Source organism: Euwallacea similis, chromosome 5, assembly GCF_039881205.1.
Source record: "Euwallacea similis isolate ESF13 chromosome 5, ESF131.1, whole genome shotgun sequence".
NCBI lineage: Eukaryota > Metazoa > Arthropoda > Insecta > Coleoptera > Curculionidae > Euwallacea > Euwallacea similis.
This window is the reverse complement of record NC_089613.1, coordinates 1,545,318-1,564,438: the sequence shown is the minus strand read 5'-3', so window position 1 is coordinate 1,564,438 and position 19,121 is coordinate 1,545,318. Positions and strand designations below refer to the sequence as shown.

The 19,121-nt window shown below is 35.4% G+C and overlaps 3 protein-coding genes across 14 annotated transcripts in view; 2 read left to right on the top strand and 1 right to left on the bottom strand.

Annotated features, from left to right (window-relative positions):
* Atf6 (bZIP_ATF6 domain-containing protein ATf6) overlaps positions 1–3,543 on the top strand; it is an 83,978-nt gene extending 80,435 nt beyond the window's left edge. The window contains exon 7 of the transcript XR_010752146.1: positions 3,531–3,543. The gene's annotated coding sequence lies outside the window, so the exon portion shown is untranslated. The remainder of the gene's footprint in view (positions 1–3,530) is intronic.
* twin (CCR4-NOT transcription complex subunit 6-like twin) overlaps positions 1–14,534 on the top strand; it is a 71,888-nt gene extending 57,354 nt beyond the window's left edge. For 4 of the 6 annotated variants that reach the window (XR_010752147.1, XR_010752149.1, XR_010752151.1 and 1 more), the window contains 9 exons: positions 6,563–6,631; positions 8,603–8,808; positions 8,857–8,963; positions 9,016–9,167; positions 9,215–9,411; positions 9,463–9,677; positions 10,176–10,385; positions 10,558–10,797; positions 11,735–14,534. Coding sequence is in view for 1 of the 6 variants with exons in the window: in XM_066390380.1 (XP_066246477.1) it covers positions 6,563–6,631; positions 8,603–8,808; positions 8,857–8,963; positions 9,016–9,167; positions 9,215–9,411; positions 9,463–9,677; positions 10,176–10,385; positions 11,735–11,738 (1,160 nt within the window). In the remaining 5 variants the exon portion in view is untranslated. The remainder of the gene's footprint in view (positions 1–6,562; positions 6,632–8,602; positions 8,809–8,856; positions 8,964–9,015; positions 9,168–9,214; positions 9,412–9,462; positions 9,678–10,175; positions 10,386–10,557; positions 10,798–11,734) is intronic. The other 2 variants (XR_010752148.1, XM_066390380.1) reach the window with 2 other exon arrangements.
* Positions 14,535–15,756: 1,222 nt separating this feature from the next.
* The window catches only part of LOC136409177 (uncharacterized), a 38,043-nt gene continuing 34,678 nt past the window's right edge, over positions 15,757–19,121 (bottom strand). For 5 of the 7 annotated variants that reach the window (XM_066390517.1, XM_066390513.1, XM_066390512.1 and 2 more), the window contains 2 exons: positions 18,356–18,688; positions 15,757–17,770 (listed from right to left, as the gene is read on the bottom strand). In XM_066390517.1, coding sequence (XP_066246614.1) covers positions 17,593–17,770; positions 18,356–18,688 — 511 coding nt within the window. In that variant the 3' untranslated portion in view covers positions 15,757–17,592. Of the gene's footprint in view, positions 17,771–18,095; positions 18,183–18,355; positions 18,689–19,121 lie in introns of all 7 variants that reach the window. The other 2 variants (XM_066390516.1, XM_066390515.1) reach the window with 2 other exon arrangements.

Here is a 19,121-nt window from a genome sequence, read left to right as displayed (position 1 = left end):
CAACCGCGAGATACGATAATTGGTAGAACCACGAAAGAACGATTAATGGATTTCGCACAATACGACCTAGATTCCCAGTAATACCAAGTAAAAGTAAGAATCGGTTATGCTAATCCGACATCCCTCGAGGCAGGCCATATCCATTGGTACCATGAGTTGTAGACTCGGTTGTAGAACAAAGCGGCTGATCGGTTCGAGGATCTCAGTTTGATTGGATACAACATTAACTTTCCATTCGTCGCCACCGATGCAGTCATTTGTTTCTTTCTTGCACGTTGCGTTGACCCAGATGCCCGTTGAGGTTGTGTTGCGGAAACCCGGCTTTAGTAAGCTCTAATGAGTCTGATAAAGGTGATCAAAGACGATCCAACAAGCAAAATTATTGCAAAAATGTATTCTATGAGTACGAATAGTCGCGTAAAGATGTTAAATAAATCATCGTCCAGACAGGCGAGAAAAAATGAGAGTGGTGTAAACTGGATGACCAAATCCAAAATTCACCTAAGGATTTTTTCTTCCTTTTGACGATCGCGATAATGATCATCATCATCGTCATCATCGTTATCATCATCGCCTTCATAACAGTATGATTAGTGAGGTGTAGGACCGTATTTCAAATGCCTCTAGATTTCTGCACGAAGCCTCGGTGAGGGTTCAGAATTACACGCCATTTAAATAGCCGATGATTTCAGGCGTTCAGGAAAACAGCTTCCATCTTCGATTAACTAACGAAAAATCTGATGGCTTTATCATTCCATACGAACGTTCCCAGTCTAATCAGAATTATACAAATTCGCCTCAGCACCATATTCCCCAGTTTCAGAAACGTGTGGCTGTTGACGTTGTGGAATAAACGACTGTTGTGCCGTGCGTTTAAAAAAATATTCGGTCAAGTGGGCTTTGGAATTATTTGACATCGAGCCCGTATGTCTTTGATATGTTCTTCTACATAATCTCAAACACAAATAAATAAACCTAACCTCATTTAAATACAACTCTGTTTACCTTTATTATTAGTCAGATTTTATTAAAAATAATCTTTTAAGACTTCACGGACTTGTGTGTTGGTTAGTTCAAGTTTTCTGACTGCTAAAAATGGTTTTTCCATTCGGTAAAAAATTTTTTGTGGTTGAGTGTTATTTTCGAAAATGAACAGTTCATAAACGGAGAATTGACCTTTGAAATTCAACCCTATGTTCAAGAGCTTCGTGAAACTGGTAGTGTTTAAAGGAAACCAGGAAGTGGTAAGCTAATTAAAAAAAACACCTAAAACTCGGTGAAAATGTGAGGCGAGTATTGAATGCATCACCTAGCTCTTGTTGTTTAATTTAAAAAAAAAATCTGTAATTCTACCCATACAAAGTGCAAGTGTTTCAGGAACTGCAACTCCCGGATTATGAAAAGAGATTGAGATATTGTAATTAGTTTAAAGTTTAAGTCTTGAGAAAGGCTATTTGTACTAGAATCCCATTAATAATAAAGGTAAACAGTCGTATTTAAGCGAGGTTAAGTTTATTTTTTACGTTCGAAATTATATAGAGGAACAGATCAAAGACATACGGGCTCAGAATCAAACAATTCCGAAGCCTACTTGACCAAACATTTTTTAAACACACAGTATTAGTTCTCTTTGACGTCAGTTTTTCTAATTTTACCACGATCAAGATTCTTAAATAGCAGTTTTGGAAAGCATAGAACGTTCCCGAAGAATGACGTCAAAGCTGAGGGGATTGGTGGGCCGTTTTGTTACGTCATTATGACGTTATTGCCGAGGCACGCCTTTTCTCTACTTCCAACGGGCATCAATCAGATCGAAAAAATCTCTTGATGGTCCTGAATATTTTATAAAACTCATTTTCCAGTTCCGAATTGTTAAAGATGGGAAATGGAAGTGACAGTGTCGTCGAAATAACGCAAATCGGTTAATTATATGGATTAAAGGGCTGCTTTTTAAATCTACGTGACTTTGACATCATTTGTAGGTCACTATTTTCTCAGAGCAAATTCAAGAGTTTTTGCTGTTGAACGTTTGAACCTGAGAGAATCTTTTCAATTTAATTGAAATTTGATATATAGAAATATCTCTCACAAATTAATCTACAGTAGTTAATACATTTTTTTCTCTTTAGAATTTTTGCATTTTTTGGCATCTTCAAATCTGTGCATATACGAAAGGAAAAGCCGACTACATTGAATACCTCCGGTGTATGTTTTGCTTTAGGCTAGAGATATTCTATTGTGTGCAGACGATTCACGCTTAATTTAGTATAGAAAAGAGAAAGTGGTCTGAAGACAATAGCATGCACTTTTATTTTTTCCGGCAGTGTCCTACTTTTATTTCGATCTGGAGGCACGAAATGAATAAACATCGTTAAAAAACGGACCACTTCTTAGTTTCTAATCAACGGCTAATTACTTTTTTATTCGTTTAAATCTGCGTATATACAGTTACAGTCCAATTACGCCCAAGGTGAAATAATGCTACGTTTTGCGATTAGGTTTTTTTTTCGGTTGGTTTGATTAATGAAACAAATGGTGGAACACAATAATGTAATGTCTGATATTAAACATAATTTCAGCCATAAATCTAGAAGCTCTCAGACCTGTCAGATTTGTTTCGAGCTCCTAATTAAGCAATATTGTCGCAATTGATGTTCACAAAATTTTCTTATCTATCGTTATATAAACCATCATTAAACCCGTGTGTGATCCTACATCTTCATTAATATTAATGTGGGAGCCACCTTAATTATTGAGGCAAGTCGGTACTGTCTGTCACAAGTCTTAAGCCGGATGCCTTAATAGCTTCTGCAATAACACGTTCAAAAATCCAATTTATGTTCCCACCCTGCCCATTGGGCGACAATTACTATCATTATGGAGCTTGTCGCGCAGCAATGCCATTTTTCCAAACTGCGCAAAGCTTTCGCAACTATTGAAGTCTGTTATCGAAAACTGAAACGGAATATAAATTATGTGAATTACACTGCCGCAGTCGTGCCGATAAATCCGTCTTAGCTTTAATTACTGTCATCCTTCCTGTTTATGTCTAAAGCATTACACAGTTCAGCCCTAAACGAGGCACCTTTAATATTGAGTTAATATTATTAATAATCCTCGGTCGTGGACCACTGATTTATCGGTCACGTTTTGAGATTTATCGAGACACGGACCTAATAATGCCGCTGCAAATCCGACAATAATTGAAAAATGCTGGAATTGCATTGACGTAGCAGTGTGAGGTTACATTTAGTATTCCGTAACTTCGGGCTTTACTAGAGCAGCCGCAAAACCTTCGACTGAAGATAATTCTTCGTTAACTTAACATATAGTCTCGAGTGCTAGCGCTGAGTGATTGACCACGCGTCAGAACGCTTACGGAACACATCTGAAGGCTAGAAATCCAAATCTCAAGGAAATAGCTTAAACAAAACTTGGGATTATTGAGTCCAGTCGGATGCAACGGGTGAATGGGCCGGCAACTCGGTCCTTGCTAATATTTACCGTGGGATCCCCGCAGGCAGAGAGAGTCTTTAAACAGGTAATTATTGCTGCTCGTCGTTGGTTGCTCATAATGACTATGAATTACGACCTCTGGCTAGAGTCCGATCATATGATCTCTACATAGGGGATCCATATTTTTTTATAGAGCAATGTTGAATCCATAAGTGTAAGTAGTGGATGTATTGGGTTATCGGAGGCCGTAAGAAATAGAAGATCGGTTAAATAGGGAAAATTTTGAGTAGGCAAATATCAAGTCATGTGTGAGGCAATTTTGATTGAATTATTTAGTCTCTTTTTCGAGATTTCAATATGTTGTAAACATACCTGGTGTGATGGCAGGCGCCTAGATAGCATTCAAAGCAAAGTTAAGGGAAATGATAGGATAGACGAGTCCTACTTCCACGTACCCCTCTCATAGAAGTTGAATCTCCAAAATCTGACCGCTCTGATTATGGACAAAATTTGATACTCTCAAGAAAGTCGACCGACATGTCAAGGGTTGGATTTGAAAGAAAAAACGTTTCTTTCGATTTGTCGGAAATTTCACGCAATTTTGGCACACTACTGTATTTTTCACGTTAATTCAAGTGTAAACTGAAAATGAATGGCTTTCTGAAACATTGTTTTATGTTTCTTCGAGACTTTTAAGATTCCGAAATGTTGTGTGTACTAGTGAATCATTTTTTTTAATGCAGATACAATAGATTCACTTTTGTAACTTTCAACGATGCTGATTATATAACATATATATTTTTGGGAATTTTTTCAACTGTGAAAAAATCTCACGAAGTATTGAGGACTTTCATATTTTACAACAATCTTTAATGATATTTTTTGTTTTTCGAAACTACATTAATTCAAATTTATAATTCTTCTTAAATATTTATCGAATATTTTCGAGTTTTCGCGAACGTTATACAAGGTGTCCTTAAATGGCTGTACAATGGTTGACCAAAAATGTATTAACCAAAAATAAGGTGTTCTAGGCAAACTTACCTATATTCTATATTGCTTCGTTTTGTCGCTACAGGGCGCCAAAGTTCTCAAATTACTATCGTTTTTCGAAATAATTACTAAACGCTTTTATCGATTTTTACTAATTTTGGAAATAAGAGGTACTACATAAATTGGCTTGTTTTGACATAAACGGGATCTTTTTTTAATGCGCGAAAATATTAAAAATGGCGCATGATAAATAAAAGTTTGTATTTTTTTTTACCCTGTGTACAAATGACTTTAATTTTTCTCTGCCACTAGTTGACTTTACTTTGAAACTTTTTGCCTCTTGTAAAATTTTCGCCAGACGTATAGTTTTTCTACAAAAAAATTATTTACGATATTTTGCTATTGATCACTGTTGTGAAAACAATGTTAAAAAAGTCCGGTACAATGTTCATAGTACAGATTAATTTTTGAAATGAATTTATTTATGTATTCAGGAAAACGGTCAACATTTTGGATAATTGTTATAAGAATTACCCTAAATTAGTAATTAGATAGAATTAACTTTTTTTATATATATTTCCGTCCCCGCTAAACAACAATGAAAAATTGAAAGGCGTAAATAATTTTTTTGTAGAAAACTGTATGTCCGAGGGAAATTTTACAAGAGACAAAAAGGCTTGAAAATAAAGTCAGCTAGTAGCAGAAAAAAATTAGGCATTCGTACAGGGGGTAACAAAAATACAAACTTTCATTATAAACCCCACGTCATTTTTAATACTGTTCGCGCATTAAAAAAAGATCCAGCTTACGTCAAAACACGAATTTAAAAATTAGTGCAAATCGATAATAGCGTTTAATAATTATTTCGAAGAAACGATATTAACTTATGAACATTGGCGCCCTGCACCGGCAAAACAAAGCGACATTGGATATAGGCAAGTTTGTCTCAAACGTCTTATTGTTGCTTAAGGAATTTTTGGTCAAGCATTGTCCAGTCATTTCGGGGACACCTTGTCTAATTCAGGGAATATAATATCTCCAACCGCGTTCCCATAGACTTCAGACATACATTCAAAGTTTACCGACCTGATTAGCACACGCAAGTTGTGTCTTCACTTACCACTGGCCCCTGCCTCACAACGATCTGATGGATTGAAAGGTCACGTCAACCCCTCCGAAACGGGCATTAGTAATCTAAACCTAAATAGTTTCATCAGTAACGACAGAACCATCCTCATCTGCAAGATATCAAACTTTGATCAGTGTAAACTTCAGACGGTTCATTCTACTGGACAACTCACTATCTCTTCTTAGCTCACACCATCTTCTTATTATTTTTTTTCCACGTTACCTACGCGAAATTCGATTCTCTCCGCCACTGACATGCATTGTCAAAAAGCAGTCTAAGATAGTCGTACTAAAGTAAATTGGACGGGTTAAAGGCCATCTTGATATTACTGGGTAATTCCGCTAGGTGGATTTATTATGCAGTGTCATACCTAATAATAAATTGTTGTTCTCTCCCAGTTGGACCGTTTTCATGATTTATGTGGAGCTAATCAATATCCATTTCGATCCATGGTTGGCGCTCGTAAGTGTCTCTTTAATTATGCCCAGTAAAGAGAGTAAATATAGATATCAGATAGTAAATCCTTCAGAGAGCCATTGATATATTACCAATGGTACATACCCATAGAAAGCCTACGAACGCAGTTGGATTGAGACATTACTAAGGCCCAGCATATGCAAATTGTGGGTGTGACACAGTAATGTCAAAGCTGGGATTATTAGATAATATTTCTAATTAAGTTCAATAACCCGATTTAGAGTAATATTAATGTACATATGTAAACGGAAAAAATTTATTTCAATAAATTAAGCCGTTAAATATGCCAAGGAGCTAGACGCGTTTGGAAATTGAATCGAATTTACAAGGTTAACGCTGTAATTAGCAAAAAAGGCAAATTTCTATGTTCTAGTTGGGAAACAATAAGGCAGCCTGAAAAAGAACATTTCTCTATTGGGCTAGGTATTGTTTTAATTTCATAGGTATGCCAGATATGTGTAGTTGTCGATTTTTTCTAACTAAATGTAATTATAATTTTTTTTGCAGTAACAACGCCCAGTCCGCCTCCTAGGCCCTGGATACCATTAGCTAGACCCACAGCAAGTCGACCAGCATGTAAGTATAATTACGGTTAAATATTTTTTTTTAGTGCAGAAAGTGATTATTGCCTTGAAAATTGAGTTTTCTTTAATTAAATATAAATTTGAAGGTTCACGTACATACAGGGTATTCCAACGAAAACTTTCCACCACGGTTATTTTGAATAATTGCAAAAATATCGTAAGTTCCACGTCGATTCTGTTGTCGAGGAGGACACCTGATGGCGCGGATTTTTAATTTACTGAAATAACCCCCTCTGTAAAGGAAGGAACAAGTACTAAATAAATTTTAAATTGCTGAGCGAAATATAAATAGCATCTTGAACAATTTTTTGCATGGATTCTTTTATTAAAGTAAAAATTGTTGTCATGATAATAAAAAAAGTTTTTTTTATTCGAGTTCATCAAAGGAATTTTGTGAATATTTATTTTTTTCGTCGCATATTTCTCTATTTTGGATTTTCTCACAATTGGTGATCAAAAATATAAAAAAATGAATATTACGTTAAAGGTAACTTTATTACGTTTAAAATTAAGGGCCACTCGACCCATGGTTCTATTTGAAACTCCAAAGCTGATTGCACTCTCCCTACAGAAAGGGGTTATTTCAGTAAATTTAAAATTCGCGCCATCAGGTGTCTTCCTCGACAACAGAATCGACATGTCTTGAGGTTTTACGATATTTTTGCAATTATCCAAAATAATTTTGGTGGAAAGTTTTCACTGGAATACTCTGTGTGTAGTAATAACACTGAATACTTAAATTAGTTTGTATTTTTAGTCAAACATTTAAAATAAAACGTGAGTGACGTGTAGGTATATATTTGAAAAAGTATTCCTAAAGAGCAGTCCCAAAAACAATTATTTATTATGGTTCTGCAAAATGTATGTCAATTGATGTTGAAGATTCAAGGTTGGTCTGCTTCAGTAGGTATTAATTAAAAATATAAAAGCGTGACAAAAAGAAAAAAGAAGAAACGATAGAGGGAGAGGAGAAGAGAGGTGAATGTTTTTTTCTCTAATTTTTTGCTTCTCTTTTGTGATTGAATTTATTTCACACAATAAACATATACAATTTGGTTTCTCGACGTAGTTATCATATAGCTCCAGCTTTCTTTTCCAACTCATCTGATTTGGTGTTAACTTCAAATAAGGAAAGTTATCAAATTCGACTAGTAACAACAGTCATTTCTGTAATTCTACACATGTGGTACGCAGCTGGGATATGTTCAAGTTTACTCATTTTTCTTTGTAATTTCTTTATCGCTCAGTAAAGTACTAGCCGTACCAAATCACTGCGAATACTTGCCAACTCTTGTATTACCCTCGAATTAACACATGATGGCGCGGCCAGTGAAAAACAGTACTAATTAAGGCTATACCTAATTAAGGGAATGCTATTTCTCTCCTTTGAAATATATTTTTTAATGTTTCTGATTTTCTGTTTTTCTTTGATACATAATACGGAAGAAGCTATAGATTTGAAGAGATCTTGTTGCAGGTCTAATTAAAGGCCTCATCATCAGGTCTTTTCTAAAACTGAAAGGTTATAACAAAAGTTCTTGACCTCCTTTGCAAAATGAGTAGGTATTTGTTCTTGACCATCGAATGCTGGTTTTGGATTATTTTTTTACAATGTATTAGAATATTGATTAAAGGTCAGATAGTCGCGTACTCTACTAAATGGTACTGTTAAAAGTGCAATGGGAGTCCAGATAAGACGTAATAAATTATGAAATTCACGATTATGTTTAAAATGTCCTGGTAACTGCATTAAAAGGATAATTTTGCAAAGAAACGATGAACAATGAAAGAGCATCGATAAGTGTCGCAATATGTCTTTCAGATAAAGTTGTCAATACTTTGATAAACTGGCCCTAGATGCCAAACTATCACAGTTACAATAACTTTGTGAAATGGATAATTTTTTCTCGGCACCAGGGCTTTGATTATATTATTATTGTTTTGTCTTATTTTCCTATTTTAGGTATTTTCACTGTGATGTGCTACAATGTTCTTTGTGATAAATATGCCACTCGTCAGATGTACAGTTACTGCCCATCTTGGGCCCTTAATTGGGATTATAGAAAAAAAGGGATCCTCGAGGAAATTCAGCATTACGCCGCCGACATCATTAACTTGCAGGAAGTCGAAATGGAGCAGTTTTACAATTTCTTTATGCCCGAATTAAAGGTAGTCGTGATTCATGATTGAAGATCCCTTGGTGATTTCTGCTTCTAGGCTCATGGTTACCATGGTATTTATTCGCCCAAATCAAGAGCAAAACACATGGGGGAGGCGGAGCGGAAGTACGTCGACGGTTGTGCGATATTTTATAGAACATCAAAGTAAGCACATTCGGGATGATTTACTGAATTCATAGATTAATTTCAATTGCAGATTTACCCTAGTTAAAGAACATTTAGTAGAATTTAACCAACTAGCCATGGCGAATGCAGACGGTTTAGAACATATGTTAAATAGGGTCATGCCAAAGGACAATATCGGTTTGGCTGCTCTGTTGCAAACCACTGAAAACGCGTGGGACAACGGTAAATTAAATTTAACAAAATGGTGCAAAACTAATTTGAGAACGTAGCTCCACCGGATGCGCAGTTCATATCACAGCCAATATTGGTGTGCACTGCGCATATCCACTGGGACCCGGAATTCTGTGATGTAAAACTTATCCAAACCATGATGTTAAGCAACGAGCTCAAGACCATCTTGGAAGAGTCAGTTCAGACGTTAAGGGCCAATAACGTCAATATATCAGATCCTAGCAATATCCAATTGGTGCGTTTCGAAAGCAGTAAAATGAGTCGTTTATAGTGCAGTATTATGTAGGTTTTATGTGGCGATTTTAATTCATTACCCGACTCCGGAGTGATTGAATTCCTGAGTACCGGCAGGGTATCGCAAGACCATCAAGACTTCAAGGCGTTCAGCTACAAATCCTGTTTGGAGAAGGTGCTCAGCTGTGATAAACCGAACGAATTTACGCATTCCTTCAAACTGGCATCAGCTTATAACGACGAAATCATGCCGTTCACCAATTACACGTAAGTGTTGTCTAAAAAGAAGTTTCGGTAATCTATTAGCTCGTACAACAAGTGCTAATAAAATAATTTTCATGGAAGCTATGAAATCGGAGCAGAACATTGACGAATTTCTCCATTTCCATGGAAATTATCTTGCTGGTAAAGTTACCGGGAGTTAGAAAAACCGCCCTAACGGTTGATGTATTAGGCGCGTTCAGGGAACTGCAATGCTACTTTATTGCATCAGTCGCATTTCGATGTAATGTTGAATCTTTAATTTTTACTAGATGAAATAAACAGGAACTTGTCAAATAAAATTATCAGAAAAATAGCTGTTAGCAGATTCAAGCTTAAAGTGCCGCAGCGCTCGACCGCTGTAAATTCCCTGAATGCTCCTTAGATTCTAATCTCTTGCTATGAATGAATCAAGCTATTCAAAAGGAGCAAATGTTGCAATTTTAGTGAACGGGTTTCCTCTTTTGCATTTCAGTCATCTGCAACCAAATATTTATATTTCAGGTTTGAGTTCAAAGGCATAATTGATTACATTTTCTACGCAAAAAATACCATGACTCCTCTAGGGCTGTTGGGACCGATCTCCCAGGAATGGGTGGCCCAAAACAAAGTGATCGGCTGCCCACATCCCCACGTCTATTCCGACCATTTTCCATTGTTAGTTGAGCTGGAAATGGTGCCCACGATATCCGGCCCGATTAATGGGATTATCAGGTACGAATTTTCATGATTAATTTCGAATAAATTAGCTTCAAATACTTGTAGTAGTGAGTATTTAAAAGTGTTTATTTTTCGAGGGCAATGCATGTCCTATTGCGTTTCATATATCATACTTTGCTATGTATAATAGTGCTCGCTGATTGCTTACTTTTTTTTTTGTTTTTAGGGCAAATTACCAAGTGAGAAAGTATTATTATCAAAAAAATAACCGAAATTTTGTCCGCTGACTTTGGCGATGTTTCCGGACGTCCGTCCAAATTTCAAAATTACTCTTTGCTTTAATGCTTGCATGTTCATGTACATAACGCTTGATTTCACCCACCTAGATACACCAACCAATAGTTTTTAACTCGTATATTTGAGTTAAGAAGACAGTGACCATTACAGCAGTTCTGGTCGTAAGTAGGTAATTGTTGAGTAATCTCTGTTCTGACACTTTTCAAAATCGTATTCTATCTAACAAGATCAATAGGAATTAATCGTGATGTTTACCAACGATTAGTTGATTGCCTCCATTCAAGTACATTAAACAACTTCATGCTTGTACCAGTTTTTCAATGTATTGCTTAACATCCATTATCCATTACTTAATTGCTTCATAGATTTTGAAAAGTGTTTTAAAATAAAGCGTCTGGGAGTGCTCCAAAACATGGAAAAGTCCTGCGTTTGTGTTTTTGTCTTTGTTGTGTGCGTGTAGTATCATTCGACTTTAACCTAGTTTTCTACTTTTCCTATCTGAGAAAACCTACCGTCATTATTTTTATGTATTATATTTTATGTTCTTATTTAGTTAACCTGAGTTGATCGGGTGTATGTAAACTGTAACAAAGAAGTTATTGTAAACCGAATGATTCCATTAGATTCATGTGATCGCAAACTAAACTACTGCTACAATGTAACTTGCTTATGGTAAGAATTGCCATGTATACATCACCGTTGCACGGAACAAGAATACCTGTATGTCCTACAGGAGAATCGTTTACAATTCTTTGGAGAGTTTAGAAATAAAATTAAATAAATAGGATTTCATAAAAAAACTTATGCACTTTTTAGAAAATAGCAAGTAGGGGACAATGCGAAGGTGATCTTACGATTGGGCATAATAACGTTAGGAATTTCATAAAATAAAAATAGAAACGGTTCACAAGCGTTCCAGGCCTTCGTTACACACAGTATTCACGCGCACCACAATCTAATCTACGAATTGAAAATTAAGGTTTCCTGGATCACTCAAAGTGGCTCCTATTTAGGCAATTTATCTCTTCAAGATCCCCGTGCTATTTATGTGGGACACCCCGTATAACTGCCGTTTTCCTTGTTTTTAAGAAAATTGTGTTTTTCAGGTAGCAATCGGCGATGTGACACTAGAAAGTAGCCATTGTCGCCTTCGCATCGCCGTACCTGTCGATCTGTCGACTTACCGTCGGTCGCAAAACACCACACGCCATCTGAGAGAACTGTTTCACCCCTTACTAGTTAAGCAATCTTCATCGTGTACATTTTGGATGTAGGTACAGCCAGATCATTAACTGTAATTTTGTAATTTCAACGTTGTAAATAAATCGGTACCTGACGGACGGCCTCAAAATCGAATCAAAAAGTCGGCGGGAAAGGTAAAACTTAACGTCGTAGGTTTAAGAAACACGCACACTCAATTGGACTTGGACTGGTTTTGCTTTTTTAGGTTGCTGTGATTTTTTACTTTAATTTTTCGTTTGTTTAGTGACTTTGTAAAGAAACTTTGTACAACTTAAGATAGTCGTAGGACGGAGATGTGCTGACGGAGAAGACACGCCACCAAACAAAGAATTGTGTATCCTGATTGTGCATTGACACCGCTGTTTTGTTGTTTATTAGGTGTTGCCACATTTTTAGGTATTACGTAATTTTAGGGTAAAAACATTCGCCGATTTGACTTTCAGCGGGTATTTAAGGTTTTATGTCGATTATGTGTTGAGGCTGCTCTAGACTGCGTTTTTGCGCAAAGCTCTGTCTAAAGCAACCCGAATATTTACTTTATAGGGGTATTGTAATAGTACGTTTTGCGAGAGAGGTGCAACAATGATTATTATCTTTTAACAATATTTAGAATTTTGAAGTTTTTTCTTACCAGGAAAAATCTCAAGGACACAACTTTTTTCGTGGTTTTATTAGTAATTAAAGTTTTCATATTTTTCTTCTATTTTGGTTAGAAATAACTCCTCACAAATAGGTAGGAGCTGTTGAAGCTGTGGAATGGTCCACTATTCTCAACCGAGAATAACATTCACGAATTTACTAAAGTCTTGGACGAAAACTCTTGTTAAAACCTTGTTGTCTATAACATAGGAAAACATTATTATAAAATCGAAAATTAACAGAACTAAAGTGCATGGAATGTGAGTATGTAAACTGTGTAAAACACTCTGAACATTTCTCGTTTTAATCGCTGAGGAATGACACATTTTGACACTGTTTCATCAATATTTTCATATTTATTAAAAATATAATTTTTATTCAAACATTTTTTTTAATTTCATCGAATTTTTACGAAACTTTTGACCCTCTCTGTATGTACATAGTGAACGAGAGATTGGCAGCTCCAGATTATTTCAGACATTGTGCATACAATTAAGTTTTTATTGTCACTTTTTATATCCTGTCAATGGTTGGTTGGTGGTCGATTATTGGTGCATTTACCTTGTTACTATTCATTTAATTGTGAATAAAATATTATGGAAAATTCAATTATAATTTGCAGCATTAGGAGATTTCTGTAGTAAATAATTGTTATAATCGGTTTGTAAGATAGTTAAGCAAGTTTAGGACACTTATTCAGCCTGTTTGGAAACTCCAGTTGAAATCAAGCCTTTTTTACAGCAATGTAAAACTGGGCCAGTTACATAAAACAAAACGGTGTTGCAGAGGGTTAAAATAAAGCAACAAATATACGGTTTAAAGATTATAATTTCGAGTTGACCCTGTCCGAATTTCTGAGATTGCCCTATGTTTAATGTGTTCAATTTTCTTCGTTTAGCTCTTTGACTAATAGTTGTATCCAGTGAAAGTAAGCATAATGCAAACGGAATTTCGATTTTCCTATCAGAAAGGTTACCTTTGTTCTTTCGATTACTTTGTTTTAAGAGTACCTACGAACTGTGATATGTATTTGTTATTACTATTTATTAAGAAGCCTATAATTTGTACATCATAAAAAATCTGTCTGCTGCAACTTCTGATATAAAAAATCGAAATCCCGGGTAGTTTTTAGTGTCTTTATATACTTAGGTATGTCTCTCTTTTCCGTTAGGTACTTAATTGTTAAGGTTGTTTCGGCATTTCCTCAACGTTAGCTGATAAAACTACGACATCCCCGCGGATTGTAACGGTAGATAATCCTTAAGGTATTGTACACAGTTTTAATTTTATCTGACTAAAGCGTATTTTTCTAAAATTTCTATTGCGCGATTGGTAGATTTATCAGCGGCCCTGCGTCTGAAATGTATGCTGAAGTCGGCACAGTTAGCGATAAGGTAAATAAGACAAAGTGTTTTAACCGTAGGTTGTTTTTTAATTTGAAATAATTGTTATAGTCAAACTGTGATATGTGAATTAGGGCATGAAATTCTGAAGAAGCACTTTTTATACGCGAGTACTAATACCTTGCACTATCACAATTTACAGTTTGATTAAATTCACTTATTGCACGTTATCAATTTTCTCTCCAGGGAGGCCCAAGTACAAAGTATTTTAAGATTGACAAGTCATATTTATTTGCTAGTTTAGGATGTGCTGTAATTATTTATAATTCGCATACTATGATACTACAAATTGAGATTATTATTTTTGTGAAGTTAACAAGTCTTCCCATTTTTCCCCACATATCTAATTCAAAGACATAAACTTACTTGGCAATTGCTTCTAAGTTATAAGGTAAGACAGGGACGTTTCTCTTTTCCTCTCCCTGAAGAGAATTTCGATGGGATTCTATTCGTGGATAAATGTTTAATTACATGTCTCCCGATCTCAACTTTGTCTTATATGTTTTTAAATTTTAATTTTTCAGTAGTGCTTGTGGCATCGGACAATGGTTTTAATGATTTTTTTTTCAACTTAAAGTAATTAGAATATTTGTGTATAGTTAATAAAGTGAACTTGGACCAGTATGTGGGTATTTTTTGACAATTTTGAGAGAATGTTTCTCACACAAATGCTCTGAATATCCTTTCAATTTCGTAATTTGGCTCCTTTAATTCGGGCGCAGATTCGTGCATTTATAATAACTTGGATGAAATAGGAATCATCAGTCATATTTCTTTTTTACAGTGGCCAAATTATTTAGCTTGCTTGAGCTGCAGTTTCTGGGAGAGAACTAATTCAGTTTTCTTTATAATCTCGGTGCCAGAAGACCATTTATTCTTATTTTAGGGAACAAAATGATGTTTGGCAATTATCCAACGTACACAGAAAATATTATTAAGCAACATTTTGAGTTGCTTTTGAACGTTTTATGATTTCAAAATAACGTTTAGAAATTTTAATCGTGATTTGTATATGACAAAATAAGGATTAGATATCCTGATCTCCCATACCGTGTGAACCTAGTTCGATTCCCTTTATTATTTTGGAGTCTCGATTAAATTTAAGTCTTAATAAAAATACCGTTTCCGAATCGGCAGTGTTGGGAATGCTTTTTCAATATCTGTACAAAAATTTCAATTTTTTTTTGCTCATATATCGAAAATTACTTTTCTGAAGTACTTTTGAACAATGACATCGTTCTATTTTACTGCTTAAAGTTTATTATATATGAAGTGCAACTATAGTTTTTTAAAATATTTTAACGGAATAAAAACGAATATAAATCATGACATATAGCTATATAACGAGGTATAATATAACTATCAGAGCAACGATTTGAGATACAACTCAGGGGAAAAAATGGGATAGCGTTTCGTTGATTCGGAATAAAACTGCGCTCTAAACTATTCTTTCGCACAAAATTATGAAAGAAAATACCTGCTGTCAGTGTCCAGTAAAGGCCACACTTAAGTTTATAATAACCTGCCACAGGAAGAAAATCTAAGTAATAACCATCTCTGCATACTTTCGACTCGTTCAAAGTAAAAGGTATTCACAGGTCATTACTTTAAGTCGTCTTTTCTTTAGCTATTTTTACTGCTGCTCTTAGTTAGAAGCATGTATTTAGGAGAATATTCAGAAACGAATCGAATCATAACACATGCTTTCTTGTGGTAAAAAGATGAACGCAACTAACTATAGTTGGAAGTAGTGAGATGTCTTTAACTCTAAGCCGTCCTGCTAGAAATTCCATCAAGGCTGTTTCTTAACTATATAAATTACTTCACTGTCATGAAACAAAGTCTTGGTTATGAGTACGCTTTATTCCTTCTAAGTAATTACAAGGTTTAAACTAGCAGCGTAACGATAAAACCTAACCAAAAAATCGTACAAATGTATGCATCAAAAAAGAAAACAAAACTAAATCGTTAATCGGTGAATTGATGAATATGGCACGAAAAATATTAATGGAAAACTAAAAAACAAACTCTGTAAAAAATATCACTTCTTACACATAAATACACCATTCGGAATCATTTAAGTCGATCGATCGATCGCGAATTATTTTTTCATCTCTCAGTTTTATTGTATATCTTCAAAATATATACAAAAATAAAATAAACCGAAACAGGAAAAGGATTTTAGCGCGAATCTCTAAGGAATATACAAAAACCAAAAAAGGCCACTTAGCTGTAGGTATCTCACATTTTTCTTTACACTTTGACTGGGTAAAAGCTCGCATAAAACTGTGCACTAAAAGGTAAAACTTAAGAAAAACAGCGATAAATTATCATCTATTAGATATCTAGATAGGTAAGTATTTTTAGGTTTTAAACTATATCAAAGAGGTCACAATATTTATTATATTATTTAATAATTATAATATCATTAATTGAGGGATTTTTGCTTCGCACTTTTATAACTTAAATCATCAGCTCCAGGTTTTTAACCCAACACCAAAACTTAAATAATGAAGGTTAATTCTAGGGGTTGTTAGTAAGGGAACAGAAGGAAAAGTCGGTTTAACACAAGAAAAAATATGAGAACTGGGACTATAGGTTGGATCCTAAGGTATTATTCCGAATACTTGGACAACACAGCCCATTGCAACTGTGCAGATAACGGAAACTACGGTGAACATTGTGCTTTCGGTCACGTCGGAAGTTGCAAAACTTCTTAGTAACTCTTAGAGAAGAGAAAAAGGATTTTGCTTGCCACCTTTCTAACCTGATGAGCAATTTTTACACTATTAGCATGCAAGGAAAGGAGTACCAGGAAAGGCAGTTGTCAGCGACCAAATCAGCGCACCACGTTAGAAACCCAATTTTATTCACGTACGATTTAACTTAGTGTTAGTGGTATTTACATCGCGGAATGTTTCTAGTTTTGTTAGTCGATTTTCGCACATAAATATTTGGATTGGCAAGAAACATTTTTCTCTGGAAAAGACCCAACCACCCAATTGTCGGTTAATGTAATAAGCTTGGTGTGAGCTAATTTTTGGTTAAAGTTGGTCTTAGGCAAGTTTCACTTGTTAAGACTGCCATAACCCTAATGGAGCTGATGAAGATAGTCAACTTGCCACGAAGCAACAAACATTGTTAAAACTCAGATATGTGGACAACAACTATAAGCGGCGGTAACACGAGTTGCTTTTACATCACGAGAAGCCTTAATGGTGATATCAAACCGGCGAGAGCTCGTATTGAGTCTCTGGAACCACTTAAAATTAGTAGGTACAAAGATTGCCGCAAAGAGGTTTAGTTAATTATTGTCCGGCTAAGGTGACCTGTAAGAGATATTCAACTTAATTCCAAAGGCCAAACACGAGCTTTAGCCGCCTTTTATGTAAATATTTGGACTAATCTAACGCTTAAATAAATAGTATTCGCTTAAAGCTACTTATAATATACATCACAACACCAGTCTAGTTTTTTTTATACATTGAAGCGGCTCAAAACTTCCTGTTTACTTTGAATTTGCGCCTGTCTCGTGATTTTCAAATGAAAGAGATGCCAAAACTCAATAACCAATTCCTGTGTTAATAGTTTAATGTACTTTAAAGCTTAATGAGGACAATACAGCACCTGAATCACGAAACAATAATACCATTAGTTTGAGTCGTAATGTTTTTTGTTTATCAGAACCGTTCGTTTTCCGCAATAACTGCGGATTTCGGAACCAGGCCCTTTTGGGTGCCCCTGCAGCACAGCAACCATTTGTCGTCGACTTCCAAGACTACTTTGAGTATTTCACCCTCGTTGTACGAAAGATGTCCGCTCTCCGATGGCAATCTGTGTTTCAGGGTGCGCACCCTCCTAAAACATTACTCGGGTGAATATTTTAATATTTTGTTCGCTATTATTCATGGTTAATGATTGCAGTCACATACATTGGCTTTGTTAATATATGGTGGGCATGATATTGTTTTGTTGTTAGGAAATGATTGATCTGCAAACTTTTGTTAATAGGATTTAGTAGTAGCATCATTTGGAAATTACACAAAGAATTTCCAAAAGTATTCGTATTCTATTAAAACAAACTGCAAATATTTGACGACATCTTAATTAATAATTATTGTTTTTATTCACGTTAAAGGATATCCGCGAGTTAGTAAACACCCCATGAACATGCTACAGTTACCTACAATGGCTTCTAAAGCTATCGGACCCCATGTGTGAAATTAGTTACTGTAGCATTCCACCACCAAACTCGTATATTGTATGATAACTGCAAGAAATACATCAAGTACTTAATGGGTATACATAGAAAATAGGATTTTGTGAGTGTGTGAGTGAGTGATTTTATAATATTTCGACGCTTTGAAATACTCTTGAAAGAAATATTTGTATCGCTTAAGATTTAACGGTGGCTGTACGCTAAAATGAGACCTCTGAACTTACTTGGGAACAACATTCCGACTGCTGACCGGTCGTCGATTCAACGAACTGGACACTGCGCGCCTTTGCGGTACCACTTTCGCATTTTTGGCATTCTGACTTGCCGGTCTATAGGGCAGACTGCTCGGCCTTTGCACCTCATGACTCGACTCCACCTGGTCCATCCTGCTCGTTCTGGGACCAACCTTTTTTGCCGGTGAATTTTTCACTAAGATTTTACTCCCTGGCGTTTGCTTGCTGCTTTGCGGACTCGTGATTTTCTTGTTGGATGCCGATTTCGATGGAGGAGATATAAGTACTGGGATACCGGAGGGTTTAACCGGAGAAGTAATCGGTCTGCGAGGGAAAATATTGCTCATATTACTACTATTTGCTATTATTGCTACTAATCCTTTATTAATATTATTATATAGTGTGGAAGTTTTGAATGAAACAGTCCATATAACTAAGATGTTGAACATATGCGGCCAAAATCCTTGGGCACGTCGATTTTTTTTTTTTGTGGTATTTTTTATGGTAAATTTATGTATGCAGGGTAGTTCAAAAATCAGGTACGACTACCAACTTTGTTTTTTCAAATGGAAACATTTATTTTTTTAAATTTTATTTCTGAATTCTACGCAAAATTCTAAGTGTGTTTCATGTACCGTGTCCTATACCTAAGCGCAACAGGTCTCGAGAAATTTACGATTGGACATATCAAAAACTAAAACTATTGATTTCTTTGGTCCTGAAAATGATCTACAGAAGTGTTAAAGACCTCCTTATA